Here is a 20,810-nt window from a genome sequence, read left to right on the forward strand (position 1 = left end):
ATATGTTCACTCTACCATCAAAACGGGTAGCCGTATGTTGTGCTTCCTTACTTTTCCAAGCTTTCTAGATTTACACGTGTGAGTGATGAATGTCAAGACCAAAACCAACAAGAGATCACCTTACATAAGCCACTTATTCAAAGCAGAATGAATTTCTGGTGTAAAGAATCGGAAAGTTTAACAGAAACACTGGCTTAGTAAAAGCCGTAATTGTCCACTGCCTGATTAAGGACTCTTGAGAAAACGTCCTCTCTTCAGCATACTTATGTGAACAATACAGTTGTATATATGCCAACACTTTTAATGTCATTAAAAAGACTGCAATAGGTTTCAGACAAATTACCTCAAGCACCAATAAAAAGGAGGTTACACAGGCCTGATTGTAACCCAGAGGAAGGGCAGGAATTTCTAATGAAAGACAAAAGACAGCTGCTCAGTTTCAGGATCCTAGAAAAAGAGATTTCACTGGTAAGGTCTGTAAGTTTCAAATTAGTGTAATTTGAATTTTTAAACTAAATTGCTCTGAGACTCTAGCCCAAATTGAAACACCAACCAGAAAGTTCAATAAAAAACACGACAACAGTTAAGTATGCAAAAGCACGTTACAAATTTCATATTCACATTAGCATTTGGGATCACAAATCTAACAAAAACGGGCCTCAATTTCCTAAGAAGTTTGGGAACTACTGACCTAGAAACAATTCCTAGACGTTTCAGACTAAACTACTGCCAACTTTGCCACGATGGCCCACATTCCTCACTATGAATGTCCCTTTTACTAGGCTCCTCTAGGATGGCTACTACTGCTACCTTCCAGGTATCTGCTTTTCTTCACACTACTACTCCCCCTCTGAAAACAAGCGCGAAACAATTCATGAGTTTGGAGACACTTTTTTTTTTTAACTTTTTTTTTTTTCCTCCAAAAATCAAAGCAAACATTTAATTAGCTCTTATCAGTGTATTTTAATTCAGTTTTTATCTTAATACTCATACAAAATTGATTACGCTGCAAAATTAAAATATGCATTGAGTAGAAGTATAGTGTTTTGTTTTTTTTTTCTTTAATAGGGAAGAACTAGAAGCTTAAATTAATTGTCATGTCATCTTATTAAATTTTATTACTCTGCATTCTTGACCCAGGAATACAAAATACTTAGTTGGGGGTTCAGAGGCAAAGTAATTCAATAATGAAAAGGCCTCTTGCAATGTAACATTTTTCTTTGCCTTTCATACCTTCTGCACTGACAACAGGCTACCATTATTCTAAGTCAGTTCTCCTCATATCCCTTCATATATAAACATCTAAACAGATGCAACAAAAGCAGAGAAAAAGTCAAAAGATTTTTATTTAAAAATAAAGCCATCAGTCAGAAGAAACACGGGCATCACAGAAAACCATGCAAGAATGAGAGCAACTTTATCAACTGGTGCAAGTGACAATAAATTTCAAACGACAACAATTCAGAGGTGAAAGTATAGATTTAGGCAGCAAAAGGTCTTCAACCCCTCCCCGTCTGGGAGCCATGTGAAGTGTTTTGTTTCAGCTTGAGTGCTTTACTTTGCCAAATATATCCACTGACGTCCCTGTGAAAATGTTGAGACCAGACAGTGGGAACAAGATAACGGTATGTAAAAAAGCAGGTAACCGTGCCACACCTGGAGCACGTGTGCATATTAATCTTACCCAAGTAAGAAATGTGTATGTTTTTAGTTTTTGAAAGACCCAGGTTAAGAGAACTAATGCTGCTCAGCTAAATATGGGATGCTTTGCTATAATATATGATAATCTTTCATTAGGTGACTTATTTGTGATTCACATTTTGGTATCTTCCTTGGAAAGCTCATAGCATTGAAGGATAACAGAACAGACAGCAACACAGAATTCAGGTCTGTGAATTACTGTACTAAATTCACACCTTTATTTTAGGATAATACCTATAATAAAAATAATTCTGATATGAATTTCTGTGACTCAATCTTGGCATGTTACCAACCTGAAGTCAACACACATGCACGTTCTTTGCAAGTCACCTTCAGTTCAGCTCCAACATAGAAACTAAATTGCTAGTTTTTAAGACAGTATTCTTCTAAGCCAATATTCTAGGCTAATTCATGCTCCCTTCCTTTCACACCTTAACTGCTAATCGTTAAACCATTTTCAGATATTAGTCTCAAGTTCACGGTAAGTTTCTGATTGCCTTCTTCCTGTTTTCCTGGTACCTGGGAACTTCACCACAGATAAGATTCTTAACTGATAAGATATTAAGATTTACAGGCAAGAGTAACAAAATCTCACTGATCTCAATTAGAAGATACACACACCAAAACGCCCTAGCAGACTCAGCTGATGCATTCATTGACTTGTATACTTGATCTTTTACAAGGAAAAGGTGAGCAGACACATTAAAGGCTGCTTACTCTTTTCCCTCATCTTTTGTGTTTGTCACAGCAATCGCAGCCTTATTAACCCTCCAAGTTACACAACAGGTATACGTACAAGTATATATGCATATAGAGAGATGCCCCGGTAACCCTTATGGAATCTAGATACCAAAAAGGTTTTTAATTGTTAGTTTAGAGGAATCATGGTCTGTCAGAATATTTCTGTGCGTTTATTAAGAACAAAATCACAGAATCACAGAATAGTCTAGGTTGGAAGAGACCTCCAAGATCACCGAATCCAACCTCTGACCTAACACTAACAAGTCCTCCACTAAACCATATCCCTAAGCTCTACTGTTAATAAAAATATTAACTCCAAACTTGACCTCATTCAGGAAATACACGTATCCTATACACGCACACTACCTTCACATGTGTGGATACATACAGGATACAACAGAGGAGCCCACTGCAAGCCTATACCTAAAGCTGCCCAGCAGTTCCTATTGTACAAGATGCTTTGTCTTTTTCCAGTCTTTTCCCTGCCCTTCTGTGACCTTACAAACTTCAACCGTTCCCTTGTTTGCAGCAAACCTTTGAAAATTTAAAAGGATGAAAAAGCCTTGTGGCTGAAGCACCTTTTCTTGATCCCACAAAATTTTACTCAGCTTTAAAAGGGAGAAACTGTTAAATTCTGCAGATTTAATCTTCCTTTGGAATTTGGGGGCAGAATCCCGATGTCAGTTACCAGGTTTTGTGCTGCTCCATATGACACAATGCAAACTGCTTATACTCATCTGCATATTCTCATCTGATCAATGCAGACTTACCTCAAAGCACCATCTTCAATAAATGCAGCAGGAAGGTCCAGAACTGCACAAAAGTTAGTAGCTGGGGCTGAGGCAAGCAGATGCTGACAATATGCAGACAAGTATTCAGGAGGTGGCTTTCTGAGGACTAAGATTAGTCCAGGAACACGGAGATCTCTTCAGGAGTCATTTCTGATACCAAATTGCATTTAACAACTGCCTGCCTCCTTCTTACTACTTCAGTCTGGTTTATAAAATTTATGCCACGTTAGAACGTGCATCATGTAAGGAAATTAGATTTATTCTTCTTTTTTAAATGCAATACTTTGCATGGTGCATCCTAGAACAGGAGATTTTTAATGGCTATGAGAAACAACAGAGGTTCACATTCATACCCCCTACGGCTGACCAATGTATCCAAAACGCTTTCCTCCTCCTCTGCTTCCCATCACTGACCCCCCGCTTTACAGCACCAGGATATTATTATGTTGAGATACAAAGAGTTCATGCTTCCTATTATTAAGTTTCATATTTTTATTCCTGTAGGCAATGAGGCTATTTAGTTCTTATCAAGGGACTACCCAGCCCTCCTCAGTGTAAGCAATACCTCTGAACTTTGTGACCGCCACAAATTCCACCTAGAGACCTAACTCCTTCTCCTCAGTTACTGCCAAATAGCAGAAAACGTGGACTGGTTCTGCAAGTGAAGTCTGCATCCTGCACACACTACTTTCAGTATATTTGTCATCAGCCTCCCGTACACAATTCATATATTAATCCCTGTCAGTTCTACCTTAAGTAGAGATTTCCAAGGGGACAAAATGTCAAATTCTTCACTTGACCTAGACAAATTAGGTTCTGTTTGTTTGTTTGTTTTAAGAGAAAGGAAGTAAGCAATTATCAAAAAGACATATTAATCAGACACAATCAATCTTTGATAGAACTGTAATGTATTAAATCCTATTTTCCATTTGTCCTCATCTCCTTAAGAGGCTTCTTGCTCCAACACCTACAGTAAAGCAAATCATTAGAACTGAAGTCAAATCAAGAGGCTAGTAAAATGCCCAGATGACCTTTTCTACCCCTTTCTGGAGGTGGATGCAAAAGGAAAAACCAGACTGCTACTCTGGCACTGCAATGCACTGCATGGGAACTGTGTTCAGAAGTATAATGGAAGTCTCACTTGTTTACAAAAGAACTTCACTTTGCTGCCATCATGCAGAATTAACATTACTGTCAATACTTTCCAACTCAAATGGAAACTATATATTTTTACTGTCATCTCTTAAAATAAAATTGTTCTGTTTCTACGTGTTAAATTTCAAGAGGCAGCTATGCATTAGCAGCAGTGATAGTTTTTTTTTTCCTTTGACCAACTTTATGTAATCAGTTTTTTGTTGTTTCATTTTAATCAGGTGAAAATTTTTAGTTGTTTCCTAAAGAAAGTGGAAATTTTCTGAATTCTACAAACAAACATCCTCACCTTACTCTATGAGCATTACAGCTATGCTCACCCATCCAGTTCCTCTTACCACAAACAGACTTACTGGAGGATATACTTAGGAGAACCAGTTCCTCAACAAACAGTTTGTGATCTAATAAATAACGAGTGCACTCTACGAGGACTCATTTTGAAAAGGACTATGTTTGCCAGTCTTCTTAGACACCAAATGGTATGTCAGTTTTCCAACTTTTTCTTATTCAGTCTTTTAATCAATGAACCTCTGTCCTTTTAGTTCACTTATCTCTAACAGGGCCTCAGAATAGACCAAGGCTTCAACTAAACAATGTATTATGTGCCATTTCTAAGATACTACTAAATGTGTCAAGAGAGTTTCTAAAACAGATACAAGCATAGTATGGAAATGCAGGAGTTGGCTCCTACCAAGGAGTAGGTCCACAGAGCTTTGGCGTTATAAGTGAACTAATCTAACTCAGATTATCTGTAACGTGGATCTTCCTTAGCCTCACACCACTTATTTTTCTTGCACACATGCATGTGTGCGTTCATATATAAAAATAAAAGCATGTGGGGGAAAACTGCCAAGCAAGGTCACATAAATATTCCATTCTGAAAAAAACAGCAATTTTGATTTCTCGTATGATAAACCTCCCTAAAAAGTTTTAGACATTATGTATAGGAAACAAACTATTCAGTCACAGAGAACATTAAACCTGAAATTGAAAAACTACATAACAGCAATGTGTCTCTGAAACAGAACAGGAAAAAAAAATGAGTCGCCTCAAGACTTTGAGGTCCTGGAAAGGTTGCTCTTATATACCTCTTTCTAAAAGTTTTCACATTGGTGTAGAAATTGCATATTGCTTGAACAATTCCCATCCTAGTGGAAGTATCAACCTACCATGGTGAGCCTGTGCAATGCAGAAGGTTAAAAAAAAGGTTAAAAAATCCATATAGCTGGGGATTTTACTTCACCTACCCAGGACCCATATCCACAATTCAAGAAATGTATTCAAGTAAGTACAGTATTATTAACAGGCAAGCAGATGCAAGGGCACAGGTATCACTGTAAGGTCATGATGCGAGTGTCTAATTTGTATTGCTCGGGGAAGCAGAGATAACAAGGGATGTATTTTAAGAACACTCTAGACTACGATCCTGAAGGCTCCCAAAACATATAGCAGTTAGCTGCAAAAACATCACTTCCAGTGCTCAGACAGCTGTTACAGCTGAAATCTATGATATTTCTTAGAACCCTGATTAAGTGTGCAACTTCTGCTAGTCTCCATGGAGACTGATGTTGGCTCAGCAAAAAGTCACCAAGTGTTTTAAAATAATTCCTGTTCGTTTTGAAATTTCTAAGCACTTAACCCATTTCTGCCTATAGGATGTTATTTCCCCAATGAAAATTGCAGCAGTAAATGCAACCAAAAATACTAGCAAAACAACACATTTTTACAGCTCATTTCACATGCAGCTGGAAGTTAAACACCAAAACATACATTAAAAAAATAAAAAGGAACCTCCAAAAGCAGAAATCGAGCAGTCAATTGTACTATCTTCACGTTGTGTGCGTGAGCACTGAGTACTTTCCATTTAACTGCAAACAAATACTTTTTTGGAATAATATTAGACAGTATTCTGCGTCAACTTTGCCCCTTTTTATCTAAAGGCTGTGTATCTTTTGCTAAGTACATTCTCTTAAGCACTCTTGCAGTTATTTTCATGGTGTGACACAATTAAGCAAGAGTGCATCCTCAAAGCACCTACCTCCTCTGTCCAGTTTCTGCTTTTCCTGTCTTCCAAGGAAACACAAGATGTTTCACTATAGCAGACGCCAGCAAATTCTAACTTGCATGAAGATTAATATGGAAAAATTTAGGCTTTCCAAATACATAGCTAAAACAGCAGCTCACATCACGTACAATTAAAAGGCTCTTTTAAAAGAGCTGTCCTTTACCTTGAAGGTAAAAAATATTACAATGTTTACGCAGTATCCACAGATAAACAGCCAAATACCTTCTAGTGGTCTTAATTTAGCACTGTATTTTTTTAAAACCCTAAGCCTGGCCATAAGCTTAAAGTGGCACAAAGTGTTTTTTTCTAATACATATATACATTTTACCAGAAAAAAAAAAATACTAGTGGAAAATCCTTAGAGTTTTACTAATTTCTGTTTCTGCATTGGTAAAGATTCCCAAGCAGTCTAACCAAAAGAATTGACCTTACAAGCTCTTTGAAGATTATACCTTGTAAAAAGTGATTTAAAGTATCATATAGGCTTTTCTGGTTGCCTTTTTTTTTTTTGGCCTGTAACATGAGCACATTGGCCTACTTCTGTTTCTAGCACTTCTAAACCAAACAACGCCCCACTTCCAAACCTCAACCTTTCTATTACGGTGAGCAACACGTTGCCACTGAGCCATCATGCAAAGAAAAAATTCAACGAAGGGCTGAGGTTGGAAGGGACCTCCAGAGGTTGTCTAACCACCCTTCATGGAGAACATCAGGGAGACATCAGGGCCACCTAGAGCATGTTGCCCAGGACTAGAACCTCACTTCCAGATGTGGCCTCATCAGCACTCACTGATTTATGAGGTGTCTTCTCATAGTAGCACATTTCATTTTTCCTCTTACGGTTCTTATTTACAGTACAGCTATCTGTGCATCAGTTTATACTGAATATTGATGCCTACCTTGACACCAAGAATTATGACCATGCCACTCTCTAAAAGGCCAGCAATTTCATAAGCATTGTGGATATTCAGTACTATTTTTACAGTATTCTATTTTTCAGAGAGCTTAGAAACTTAAGCTACACCACTACAAAGTCTACATTTTTCTTTCTTGACACATGGAGGAAGAAAGTATAACAGTTTGCTGGTTTAAGTCATCTTTTCCATAAACAGGAAACCTACATGCCGGTTTCTTAAGCGCAGCATTACACAGCACGATGGCTTTCTAGTGCACCTTTGTCTTCAAGGAAAATAAAGACCGTTCTGTTAGCACTTAGAGTAAGTGAAATGAGAAGGTAGCCACAACACTAACGAGAAAATTTATTCCAGGAAAGAATGTCTTTTTTCCTGTATCATTCTGTCAAGAATGTATCTTCCTTCATTCAAAGAAAAATTGTGTTGTATAGCAAGCAAAATTGGATTCAACTGTAGTTCTGATTTTTTATAATCTTATTTCCCCCCTCAATAAATATTTCATTAAAAATGTTCTCTGTATTGCACCCTACTTCCTTCTTTCCGGACCAATGCTTTCTTCTGGTTTATTCCTTCAAACCAATGCTTGCTTCTGGTTTTGTTGTGGCTTTAAGTAGCAAGCTAAGCAACATGAAATCCCATCCTCATTTTCCTTACTTAAGCTAATAAACATTTGTCACAAATAGGTTATGGTCATGACATTCAGAACCAATTTAGTCCTATTGTAACCAACCTTGATGACTTCATCCTCCAAATGAAGTAAAAAAAAAAAAAAAGTAAAAAAAAAAAAACTTTAAAAAAAAATATTATTTGGGGCTAATTGTTCAGGATATCACCATGTCATGGTAACAAACACAATGTTGAAATAAGTACAGTACAAGACAAACCTCAAAAACCAGAAAATTTGCAAAGCTGACCTGATCTGGGAACAGGGCTAGGAAAATGCTTTGGATAATACATGGACTTGTATGAAATAGCAGGTGTTCATTTATCCCTGTAATTCTTTAGTGCTACTGTTCACGGGAAGGGTTTACATACACAACTGCAACTTGAAATGCCTGATTACAGTTATTAAAAAAAAAAAAAAAAAAAAAAAAAAAGTTTTGATGCAGATCTGTTCCATGAAGTTTGGCTATCATAGCCTTAAACATGGTAAACAGAATTCTTTTTTTTTTTGTAAATAAGTACAACTAATAAGATAAGAAGGAAAGAAAAGGATGTTTACCCTCCCTGCAAGTGGCTAGGGAGGGCAGAATCACAGTGAATATTGTTCTTGTAAATTTTATAATATTAGAAAAATCAAGATGAAACAAAAAAGCGTTCTAAACTATAAGAAATAAGTAACTTATCTGAAAGCAAGGCTGAATTATTTTGGCTTTGAACATTACATAGCACCAAGGCTGACAGAAGGGAAGAACTGCTTAGTATTTAACTGATATTTCTGAAGCAGTTGAGGGAAAGGTGCTCCCTATCAGAACACCTTCTTATTTCAGTTTCCTTATTACAGACAAAAAGGTTATTGGAGATACAGTGCAAATTTAAGCACCAGGTTTAAAATAATGCCACTAATCAACCCAGAACACACACACACACAAAAAGTTCTCCCTGCCTAATGGGCTTGCTACACCACCTTACTGGCCTGGAATTGGTGAGGCTAATACAAAGCAATGATGAGTACATCAGGATGACAGCTTACCTAAATTGTGTCGCTTTGTCTTCGCGTGCTCGTGAATATGTTTCTTTGTAAAACAGCCAAAGAAGACACAGTAGAGGCAAGAGTGGAGTCTATTCAGGTGGGCACCACACATATGACAAATGCACGACTTTGCCTGAAACAGAGAAAGATACACACAATAAGAACAACGGAAATATATATATATCCAAGTCCATGTAAAGGGATGTAGATTTAACCACGAGCTTTCTCTTTTACCCAATGACTTTTGAATGTTGCAGGCCAGCAGGGGAAACAAGAGTTCTGCCTCCAGGTGACAAAAACACCAATTAGATGTATTACCAGAGAACTCTCTTCCATTTACCCAGGACATTTCCAAGTCTTGACAGAGAATAGGTCTCCTCTAAAAGCTGACGACAGCCGAACCATTTACAGCCTGTAGTTTAATGAACCCTTCAAGCAGAGGTAAGCAGGCACTGCTGCTTATAGGGGGACCAGGGAGAGGTCTGGATCCATCCACTCTCTGGGTTCTTTGGGAAAAGGTTCTTCCCTGAGAGGGTGGTCAGGCACTAAACAGGCTCCCCAGGGTAGTGGTCATGGCCATGAACCTGCCAGAGTTCAAGAAGTGTTTGGATGCTGCTGTTCAGACATGGGATCTGGTTTTTAGATGGTCCTGTGGGGAGCCAGGAGTGGGACTTGATGATCCAGAGACATGGTTTAGTGGGTAATATTGGTGGTAGAGGGATGGGACCAGATGATCTTGGAGGTCTTTTCCAACCTTAATGATTCTTTGATTCTATCCCTGTGGGTCCCTTCCAACTCAGGATATTCTATGATTTTCTTTCTCTGCCAGGAGATTCTGCCAGATTCACTCATCAGACTTCCTTATACCAGTCCATGAAAGAGTGGTGCAACTGCAAATTCACACCAGGTGGGGAGTCACAGAAATCGCTATTACCACTCTCACAGACTGGATTTGATTCAAGGTTGGCAAGTGAAGAGCTGACTATTCCCAAGAGATGCAAAATGGTAAAGTATGAGATGAGTTACCATGATTCATTCATTTGAAATACGCACATAAACCTGACATAAGAGTTTACAGTCCTAAGACAACGATACTTTTTAAGTAGGCTTGCACAAAACAATCAGAAGATTAAATGGACTTTTTGACTCTCATCATATTCAAAGGATTCTTCAAGCCAACAACACCTGAAACCTTTTCTTGGCATTCAACTCAGGTGCTTCAATAGTTCCACCGAAAAATGACTGTCTAGTCAGAGACTTCAGAGAGCATGAGAAATAAGCCTTTTGCTCAGTAACACCAAAAAGACTTCAAGTCCAATACCATCTGATCGGAAGATACAGACAGGAAGAATTCCTCACTGCAAATAAATTCACTTAACTCACAGACAACTACATTCAAGCACGTTTAAGAGTAACTGGACTTCTGTAACAGCTCAGAGCTACAAATACCACTTGTAGAGGCATTGATTGCATCTTATTTCATAGACTGATTTGAAAATACTTTTGCTCATCAATTCCTTTGCTCTTCAATGTAGAAGCAGTTTTTCCCCTTTCACATTAAAAAAATAGTAAAAATCAGGATTTACTAAAATACTAAGGGCTATGATCTACTAACTAAGGCAGCATATTTAATCCAAGACAAACCCCAAAGTTCTTCAGCAGTATTTGCCCAGTCTGCCACAACTTAAAATTAGTGCTGAATAAGTGATGCACAATGCTGTTTTCTAGTCTGGCATTTTTCTTTCAGAATATTCATGGCTTTAAAAATAAAACATTTTAAAATAAATTAAAAAAAAAAAAAAAAAAAAAAAAAACAAAGCAGCTTGCAATATTCTTCAATGTGAATTTAATTTCAAGATTCTACACATTAAGACTTCACTCCTGAATTTCACATGCCATGCATCCAAAGTTCTCCAAAGTCATTAGATGAAAATAGACCAGTTGATACAAACTCTAAACACCTACAGAAAAATATTTTAAAGTACCCCCCCCCAAAAAAAAGAAAAAAAAAAAACACCAGCACCAGCACAATTTCCATCTTTAGAAAAATACTGCAGAACTGTCAAACTGTTGCCTAACGGTTGCTCTTTGGCTGCAAAAGCTAAATAGGATCAGCCTATCTGTTAAGATTGCTGCTATGACAACAACTCGAGCAACTAGCTATTTTACTTAGCCAGCTAAAAATAAATCTTTTAGCATTAAATGTATTGTAAACAGATGACATAAGTATGTAAAAACTGATCATTTTAGGCAAAAAGACAAATACTCTTGGGATATTAATTTTCATTTGAATGAAAATTAAAAGAAATATAAGAATGTAGAAGAACTCAGCAGTCGGTTCAAAGAAGTTCTATCATTTATTTAAAGAAGCTGTTATTATCCAAATCCTCTATCGGTTCAGTATAGCTCAAGACTCTTTTTCTAAAACTGTAAGAAAACAAGGTTAAAAGACAGAGTGAGGAAAGAAATCAATATCAAAAATCATAGTGGCTATTCTTAACCAGATTAGCTGTCTCCTTTTCATCTGTATGTGCTTTTAAACAATTTGCTAAGTTACAACAAAGCTGCCACCCTGCCACCCCCCCCCAAATAATCCAATTACCTTGTTTCATAATACTCCCACCCCGCTCCCATCTCTTGAGGCTACGCTCTGACTAAGAGGCAACAGAACACTGCAAATGAGTAATCAGCATCGGCCGGACCCACAAAGCCACAAGCCTGCTTTAAAACAAGCCTCGACTTTGCCAAGAAGCGAGCCCGGTCCCGCTCGCGGCCTGCTGCTTTGGGGAAGGCAAAGCCTGCCTCTGCTCCTTCCCCGGGTACGGCCCCGCCACCAGAACATTCCTCACACCACCCAGAGGTGTAATCCTGAGGTGTCCCCTTTCCTTTACACCCTCTCCCATGACTGCTGGGCTCCAACCTGCCTCTCCTTTACACTCCCAACCCTCAGGTATCCCACTCCCCACCCTTATCCCCATTCTCCCTCCCTGTATGCCCCTCACCTCCCATCCCTTGCCAGCCTTTCCTCAGGCCACACCGAGCCTCTGTCCGTCTGCTGCCCCTTTAGTTCTGCCTTGACTTTCTGGTCTCCCCGTGAGGATCATTAGAAGGGGTCCCAACCACTTTCTGTCCAGAGGAAGACTACAGGCAGGTTTCAAAGTGAAATGGACCATTTTTGAACGGTCCCGCAGCAGATAAGCTGTATACAGGCACCCACAGTAACTAGCACAATTCCCGACAAAACGGCACTAGTTAGCAACACTACACATCCCAATTTCCTCTGCAGTGTTTTTTCCTCTGCTAATCTCCTTTTATTGCTACATAAAACATGGTTAGCTGACAAGTCCAGACCTCCCAGCCATGGCTCTGTACCTCCTTTGAAGGAGGTTTAACCAGCCTTGCAAATGAGGACATAAAATCTAGTGCACAGTATACAAAAGGGAACCGACCATAAAGCACCAGTAAGGCAGGGCAGTATCCAGAGTCCACCCCTGGCAGGTTACCTGCTCACAATATTGTTAACAACTGTGACACAAGGTGAGTTTAAAAAAAAAGCATCAGGCATTAGTAGGTTAAATGAATGAGACTGCTGACACTTCAAGTCTCTCCAAGTTGTCAGAACAGCTTATTATTAGTTTACCATTCTACCATCCAAACAGTGGTGGAGAAAATGAGCGCATCATCTTCACTTGGGTTTGCCCTGGCAGTTCGTTGTCTGACAGGTTCAGTCCCAAATCTCATTTTCCAGGTCAGCACAGGGTCCCCCTACAGCAAGAAGGTGGGCATATGGTGTCAGGTGCTCAAAAACCTACAAACCTGCTTCAGCTTCACATCTCACCAGTCCCTCAAACCAGCAAATAGCAGCTTTGAATGGCAATTTGCTATTCCTGCAAAGCCAACTGGGCAGAAAAAAACGAGACATACAATATTAGCCATTGCAAACCATTCTTACATATTTCCAACTATTGTAGAAGTAGCTTTAGAAGCTTCATTTTTATTTAATTGTACACGAGAGGAAAACACCTTTATAAAGAAGTTTTCCATTAGGGTACTTCAGCAGTCTTGCCTCTTACGCTCACGCCAAATATATCAAAGCACCTCCAGAATAAAGCTGTTTTCAGTTACAAATTTATGAGCCAAAGACCTCCTACCTTTCACAATCTGCAACCCATATTCACCACAAAGGTCCACAGGAAAAGATGAACTAGGTAACACTTACAAGACAGTGGGAGGCTTGGGAGGTTAAAAGATCATAAGAAAGGTGTTGCCACACTGTACGTGTTCACAACTCAGAAAAGCAGATTCTTAAGATACCCTCAAAGCAGTTAACACTTTGCCGATGAACTAGCTACGGAACCCCACAAGTGTTTTATCATGTACAAGTTCTTAGGCAGGAGCACAAATATTAAGAAAGTAAATTTTTCCCAAGATAAACCTCCTGGACTTTCTCCACCTTTGAAAGTCAGCTTTGTGTAAATCAAGACATGATACTGAGCCACATCAGAAACCAGAGGAAAGATTATTTAATTTTCTAATATATTATCAGAATTTCCAGCCCCAAACCAAGTCTAATTTTTCAGAAAGATCTTTAATCTCAGTCCATACCAATTCAGGGACTTGCTGTGCAGCTCTAAATAAGCTTACTCACAGGATATAGGTGTATGTGAGAAATTCTCCCTCCCTAACACAAGTCTGTCACACCATCATCTGCTTTGCTCCCAGAGAAGAACATCTGTTCTGCAACCACGTCACTTCAGCTCAACAAACCGTTCCTGACAAGGTGGTACTTCAACAAAACAGGTGAACTCCAGTCACAAGGAGATGCTGAGGAGTTCCAGTTGTTGAACTCGAAGTGGATTTCTGTCAGAAATCAGGAAGGCTGTTCCAAAGCCAGCTTTGCTTCCAATACTCCAGCAGTCATGTAGGCAGAATAAGGTGCACGCCTGACGTACAGAGGCAAAATGTGGCAACACCATGAGATGCCTCAAACTGGAGTTACCTGTAATTCTCAATGTTTTCCCTCCTGCTCCAATTTTGTTTCTGTATTTAAATTTGATTTAAAATTAGATATTATGAGATAATCAAATGAATACATCCATTCAAGTCCCATCCCCTTCTCCCAGTGATATTTTCCATATGCTGGGGGAAGAGGTAGGTAGGAAAAAAGCAATGGAAGAGCATCAGCTTGCCCAAAGCCTTAGCCTAGACCACAGCCAAGCTCCTGCAACCAATTCACGTCCACATGCAGTGTAGACACAGCAGCACATGAAGTGAAGAGCAGCATGCTTCCCTTAGCCTACTTTCTGAAGAAAAAAGGACAGATAAACCCAAAAGATCATAAGACTGACAGCTGCTTCTTCCTGTGCTGAAGATGGAGACCCCAAGGCTACTCAAACAGCAGCATTGCTTTGGCCATGTGGGAAGAGAAAGCCAATAGGAGAGCACAGCTGACAAGATTCAGTACTCTTTGGAGTACTCTTTGTACCTCAGAAGTAACAAATTCAGGTCAAATTTGCCTCACACTTTTATATCACTTCTTAGTCCAAATTTACCTCAAGATTTACTGTGCTGCTTTCCTAAGGCAGGCATGCCACAGACCCATCATCCATCAATATGGTGCCTGGGATATTTTGCAACTTCATATACTAAAAACTTCAAAGCAGAGCTCTTAGATTTCAAGAAGCAAAAATGGGACTGATTTCCGCAGGTCTCTGGCACAGCACAGAAATCTCTCCTCCCCATGCTGACAGGATGATTCAGAGCTCCTCCGAGTAAGCGCACGTTTCTGACACATCAGATTCAAAAAAAAAAATCAACTTGAGTATTGTTCACTCACTTCCTGCAACCAAGTCTTAATCAGGTTATTGTCTGATTAGACTTTTGTTTTTTAAAGCACATTTCATCAATTCTGTACTTTTTTTCCCAGTCCCGCTAGGGTCAGGGGTCCTAGTAAGAGGCTTACCGTGCGCTGATTTTGTGGGTTTGACATACGTTCAGAAAGTCACCTTCAAAAAAAAGAAAAGCCAAATACAGGTGACTGTATTAAAATGGGCTATTCCAAACAATTTATTTAGATCTCTTACGGCAGCAGAAAAAGATGGTTAGCTATTTCAGCTCTGTTCCACAGCAAGCATTAAATATAAGTGATTGCTCTGCACCAGTGTGCTGGCCGGCTCCCTCCTGCCACCGGGTGCTCCACGCAGGACGCCTGGCTCCGATCATCTCAGCACAAGTTGGAGCACAACGGTGTGGAAAGTGAGAATTCAACATGAAAAAGCCAAAATTAAGAAACATCACAACTCTCAAGGAGAAACAAAAATACACCATCAGACCACACAAGCAGTTTGTTGTCCTTATGTAGATTAGCTTAAACCCAAGGCAAGTTCTGACAGAACATACTTCTGCCTTATTATAAAGAGGAAAAAAATAAAAGAGGGAAAAAGCATTGCTGAACTTGCTGAAAAAAGATGTTTAAGAGGAGCTGTGGAGACATCTTTTTTTTCCTTTTTCTTCCAAATGGATTAAACTTGTGCAAAGTATGTTTGCAAAGTACCACGGCTAGAGAGAAATATATTTTTTTTTCTGCAGTCTTTGCTTTCAGATTTTTTAATTCAAATTCTGAAGGCAATGTTTTTAATTGCCTTTATTTTCTTTTTTTTTCCCCCTCCTATCTTCATGGAAGATACATTAGCAACCACACAAGGGAGACGAAGCGTTGGAGGCCAATATCAGAGTATTTTGAATGATGTACTTAATTAGTATTTTTTGGTCCAAAGGATTTAGAAGTATGCTAATCCTATTCCTGTTTCAGTTGCATTTTTTTGGTCTTGACAAATTATCTCAATTTCCTCATCTGGCAATGACGAGCCTCTGCTAAGTGTTCTGGGGTGCTGTGCTGCCAGGCTGACAAATTTTCTGGAGGCTGGAGACACAGAATCTTATCCTAATGAACAAGGCAGCCCGAGCTACCTTCTTGGGGAGTGACGACATGTCACAACAGTGTGGCTAACCCACAAAGAACCAGTGCACAGCTGGCCAAATATTTTGACTGGACCAGGATCCAGAGAAATCATAGTGGCTCAGTTGCTTCCAGTTCCTAAGTTTACATCTTCTCAAATGTAAGATGAACCACAAAAATGACTTCGGAAGCCCATCGGACAGTATTTTGTCATGGATCTTTGGACCCTCCTGCTCGAAGGGTGGGATGACGATGACGACAAGAGGTACAACGCTTTCAAGCTTTTGTGAGCTGAACGCCACAAAAGTGCTGTATATAAAAGTGAATTGTCAGTAACAAAGGCAGCACACTGACCCACAGACAGGGGCATGGGAAGCATGCAGGTGAACCCCTCAGGTTCATGAACTGTAAGCAACACGGAGGGGTGCTCCTCAACACGACTGAGAAGAGGCCAGCTATAAAAACATCTTCCAACAAATCCACCAGAAGCAGAAACACTCCGAGTAATTCTGAAGTAACGCTTGGCTGTTTGGCTGAAGGATTAAAAGTCTGAATCGCGTTATTCCAGGAATTTTCACAAAGCTGGTACTATCCCAATGCCCACGGACTTGTAAGTCAGTAGCCAACCATTCATTTTTCTTCTCCAAACCCTCCGTAAAATAGGAATGGATATTAGGGAACGGTTCCAGAGCACAGTGACTAGTTGCTGGAATAGCTCATTCACGTAACAGTATGATTTCAGCACCAAATTGGCAAGGGGTTACTCCCTAGCACTATTAAGGAAAACATGGGGAACTTTTCCCCAGCCAGCAGGTGAAAACAGGTCCCATCTAGGACTAAGTCTGAATTGTAAGGTGCAATCTGTAAGTGAGTTTGAGACCCTTAAAAAAACAACACCACCCAAACCAGAAACAAACAAGAAAACCACCTGCAAACAGGTTCCATATAGATTTTTTTAAAAAGCTTCTGCATATACTAAATATCAGGTAATACCAGGTTTGTTTGTTCTATTGAACAAGTCCACATGCTTCTCTGAATTCTTGCGGGCAGAATTACGGGCAGAATCTTCTTTTCCTCTGCATAAACATGGATTTTGGATTAATATTTATGAAGATTGACCTGTAAGAGTCAGGGAAGCCTTCCTGGAAGCATGCTGCTAGTTTTGAAGCAGAAAGAACCAGGCCTTCCTTGCCTAGCTGTCACCTACAAAACTTGATCTAGTAATTCCTAATATTATAAACCATTATACAGCCATATGCTAGGATTGCCCTATCCTAAAGTGACCGTTCCCTATTCCAGTGAGCTACTTCAAGGAAGTCTTTTTTTTTTTTTTTTCCCCAAGGATTCAGAACAAGAATAATGACTTGCTTTTATGTGGTCCTTCATTCAATTAGATCAAAGCCCAAATGTGGCTCTGCACTGAAAGGCAGGATGGAAAACATCAGTACATTCATCTTGTTTGTCCCCATGAAACAGTTTCCTATTAGTGTCCAAGCAAGTAATTCCTGCAAAATTTCTTTTCAGAAATGAAGACTTCGTTAATTTTTAAATAAGGCCTTGGATTCATGTGGAGATGCCACCTTCTTGACACCACAGTGTCTTCCCCCACACTTTCAGTATCACTTCAGATGGCTCTGTTGATCCATCCAAATTTACACAGCGCCATTCTTTTAAACTGTTTTGTCTTCTATACCATGTTGCCCCACAAAGAATGATGCTGATCCTACAAAAAAAAGAAAAAAAGAGGATACCACAGGGCACCAGCAAGACCACAAGTGAGCACAGCAGGCTGCCCGCATCAGGAAGCCCTACCCTTCATCGCAGCCGGCAGACTTCCCAAACAGGCTGCATTCTGCATCTGTCCCCTTCTTACCAGCTGGGATTGTCTTAAACTGCCCTGTTTCACCTCGTACGATTTGCACCTGATACAGATTTTTCTAACCTGAGAGAGGTGACCTCCCACGGATGCCGGTGAGGAGCACTCGTGTCCTTTGTTCCACCGCCTCGGCTGTTGGTGCTGCGTCTCCCAGCGAAGGGCAGCGACACTTGTAGAGCACTGCAGGTATTTATTTGTGCCGTAATCATGCCTTTGCACTCTAAAACAATTATGCTATGCAGCTGGAGAGTTATTCCTATTGACAATTTGTGCAATCTTAAGCTCGGAGTCTCTGCACCCTGAAGGGGTTTAGTTAAGGCTCCAACACCCTGACACGAAGGGACTGTAGGTATAGATGACGGATTGGATGGATGGATGGCACTCAGAAGAGACAACGTGGTAATCTGAATCATCGCTGCAACAGAGGCGAGCCCTTAAATGAGAGCAGCGTAGCAGCCAAAGTCTACCTAAGCTCTAAAAACAACGCTTTGATTAAAAGGCTCTTCTCAGGAGAGCAGTGAGTCAGCCTAACACCAGAGTGCTTTGATGAAATTAAGAATCGTGTCTGAGGGTGAATCAAAGATCTCAGTAGTCATCATTTGACCTATACATATAGATTTTTTTCCTGCTCTTCTTACCCTGGATTATACACCATGCCAAGGGCTGGGCACCAAATCAGGTTTTGTTGTGGTGGTGGTAGTTTATGTTGGCACCTTTTTTTAAAAAAATTAACCTTTTCATACACAATTCATTAGCAGCTATAAGGCTGAAATGAAATTCAGGGTAGGAAAAAAAAAAAAGGAGTTGGACAATTTAAAAGCACAGGCTGGAGGAAAAATAGGAGAATACTCCAAAAAGGTAATTCTGGCTTTCCCATATGAAGTCCCAGTAATAGGAAGTGATACTTGGACAAGAAATAGCGATTCTCCTAAATTCAAACAACTCTGCTGGAATTGCTTATTTGCTTCTCCTTCGGTAGGTGCTCACCCAAACCACTAGCATTTACAAGTCTAAATGATTTCTCCAGTGCTCGACAACAGAAGCATTTAAGAGCCTACTGTGTTTTTAAACAATTTAAATAATGGATCATGCTGAAATTAAATTGCATGTTCTCCTACAGTAACATTCGATTAGAAGTGGAAGCACCTTGTGAAAACGTGTAAGCTACGTCGGGTTCTTAAGGCATACCTCTTTTCCCAGAATATGAATGATGTGTGGATATGTGCAGTGAGTTGATTTTTATCTATTTCCTGCAATGCACCACTGCAGTAGCGAATTTCACATGAGAACAAGGGGCTTGCCAATACCGCAGTAGTGTATTCTAACATCTAGTACAAAATCTATTACTTTACCTCACCGTTCCCCCACGTCAGCAAATCGTGGAAATGTTTTAACCGTCCTATTAGGTAATGTATTGATCTAATCTGCGAGCACATGACTTGGGAAGCAATTCAAGGAGCAGGCTAAACAGACAAACCTGCCCGGTGTTGTGGAAAGAGCATTATTTAACTGCCCATGCTGCGGACATAGCTGCACGCAGGGCAAAATGCACAGAAATCTGATTCCCCCTATGAGAACATGTATGCTCTTGGGAAGTTTGCCATACAACTTTGATGGGAATACTTAGATAGCATGCTTTCAGAAAAGAAAAAACTTCAGGATACATAGATCAAAGTCCTAACAAGTCCTGCAGCCTCATTTAGAAAAGCACAGATATTTCAGCTGTATTTCCTTTAACTACTCTAAGATGTCCATAAAAAATGTGAAGTTAATTAGTCCACATCAAAGTCAAAGCAATTCTGCTAGTAGGAAAGATGGATGGGAAATGCTACAGCACAGACTCTCTGTGGCATGACTTATTTATGAGGCAAAATACACTCAGCAAAAAAGGAGATGAGTAGAAAATGAGCAGCAATGGAGTGACAGAGTGCATCTATTAGCAAATATTTGTTTTATTAAAAAAAAAAAAAAAAAGCTACACTAAATAGGGTAAAACCATTGTTGAGCCTAACCAGAAAGGCATTAGTCTGGTAGGAAACACTTCTGCTTTTAAAAGCGTCCTAGGAGCTATGCACCATTCTGTCAAGACTTTAAGAGTTATTATACATGACATTTTTATATTTTCTGTAGCAAAACAAGCCTACTGGTAGCACAGAAATTTACCCCATTGCCTAGAACTTTTCTGACAATTGTGGGTTTCAGTGATGATGCATATAACAAACAAATAAGGCGTACAAGCCAAAGTCGCTTCTTGCCATAAGAATAAAACTTTTTTTGTCTAATGGGAGCTGAAGACAAGTTCTAGTCCCCTCACAGTGCCCACAAGAAAAACTGTTACAAAACAATAATCTTCCCTTTCAGTTTTAGGAAAGCTATGCACAGCATTTGCTGCTTCTCCTTCCAAAGACTGATGTGCCCAAAGCACCACAATCCCTTTCCAAAGAGCACATTCCCCGTCAAAAACACGCAAGCAACGTAAGCAGACACGGGAACCTCTATGCACTGAAGAGGCTTATCACAGGATAAGTGAATCCTCTAAAGTTACGCAGCAAGTATTTTGGAGAAAATAAGACAGAACATTTGCAGGGCCTAAAACAACGGTGCTTTCACTGGCATGCTGCATAGAATAGAGCCGTAATGGCCAAACTGGAAATTTAACTTAGTTTAATTTACTTCCACTCGTGATATTGTAACACCAGCAGGAGGAAATATTTATGTCTATAGGTACACGCGTATAGGAATGCTTTAAGCCAACTAGCGTGCTCGTGGCTCGAACATCCAGAGAATGAAAGCTAATTCAATATGCTTGTACAGAACACGCTTTGATAACCTAGTAAACCGGAGCTCTATTTCCTCATACCTCAGTACAAAACAAATTAATAATTCATTTTACAAGAACAAAACACGAGCTCTTTCATT

General features: G+C 39.7%; 1 protein-coding gene across 2 annotated transcripts in view; it reads right to left on the reverse strand.

Annotated features, from left to right (window-relative positions):
* The window catches only part of USP22 (ubiquitin specific peptidase 22), a 98,368-nt gene that overhangs the window by 51,567 nt on the left and 25,991 nt on the right, over positions 1–20,810 (reverse strand). For both annotated transcript variants that reach the window (XM_035339782.1, XM_035339781.1), the window contains exon 2: positions 9,058–9,190. In XM_035339782.1, the coding sequence (XP_035195673.1) occupies positions 9,058–9,190 (133 nt within the window). The remainder of the gene's footprint in view (positions 1–9,057; positions 9,191–20,810) is intronic.

The sequence above is a fragment of the Oxyura jamaicensis genome, chromosome 14 (genome assembly GCF_011077185.1).
Source record: "Oxyura jamaicensis isolate SHBP4307 breed ruddy duck chromosome 14, BPBGC_Ojam_1.0, whole genome shotgun sequence".
NCBI classification, from domain to species: Eukaryota; Metazoa; Chordata; class Aves; order Anseriformes; family Anatidae; genus Oxyura; species Oxyura jamaicensis.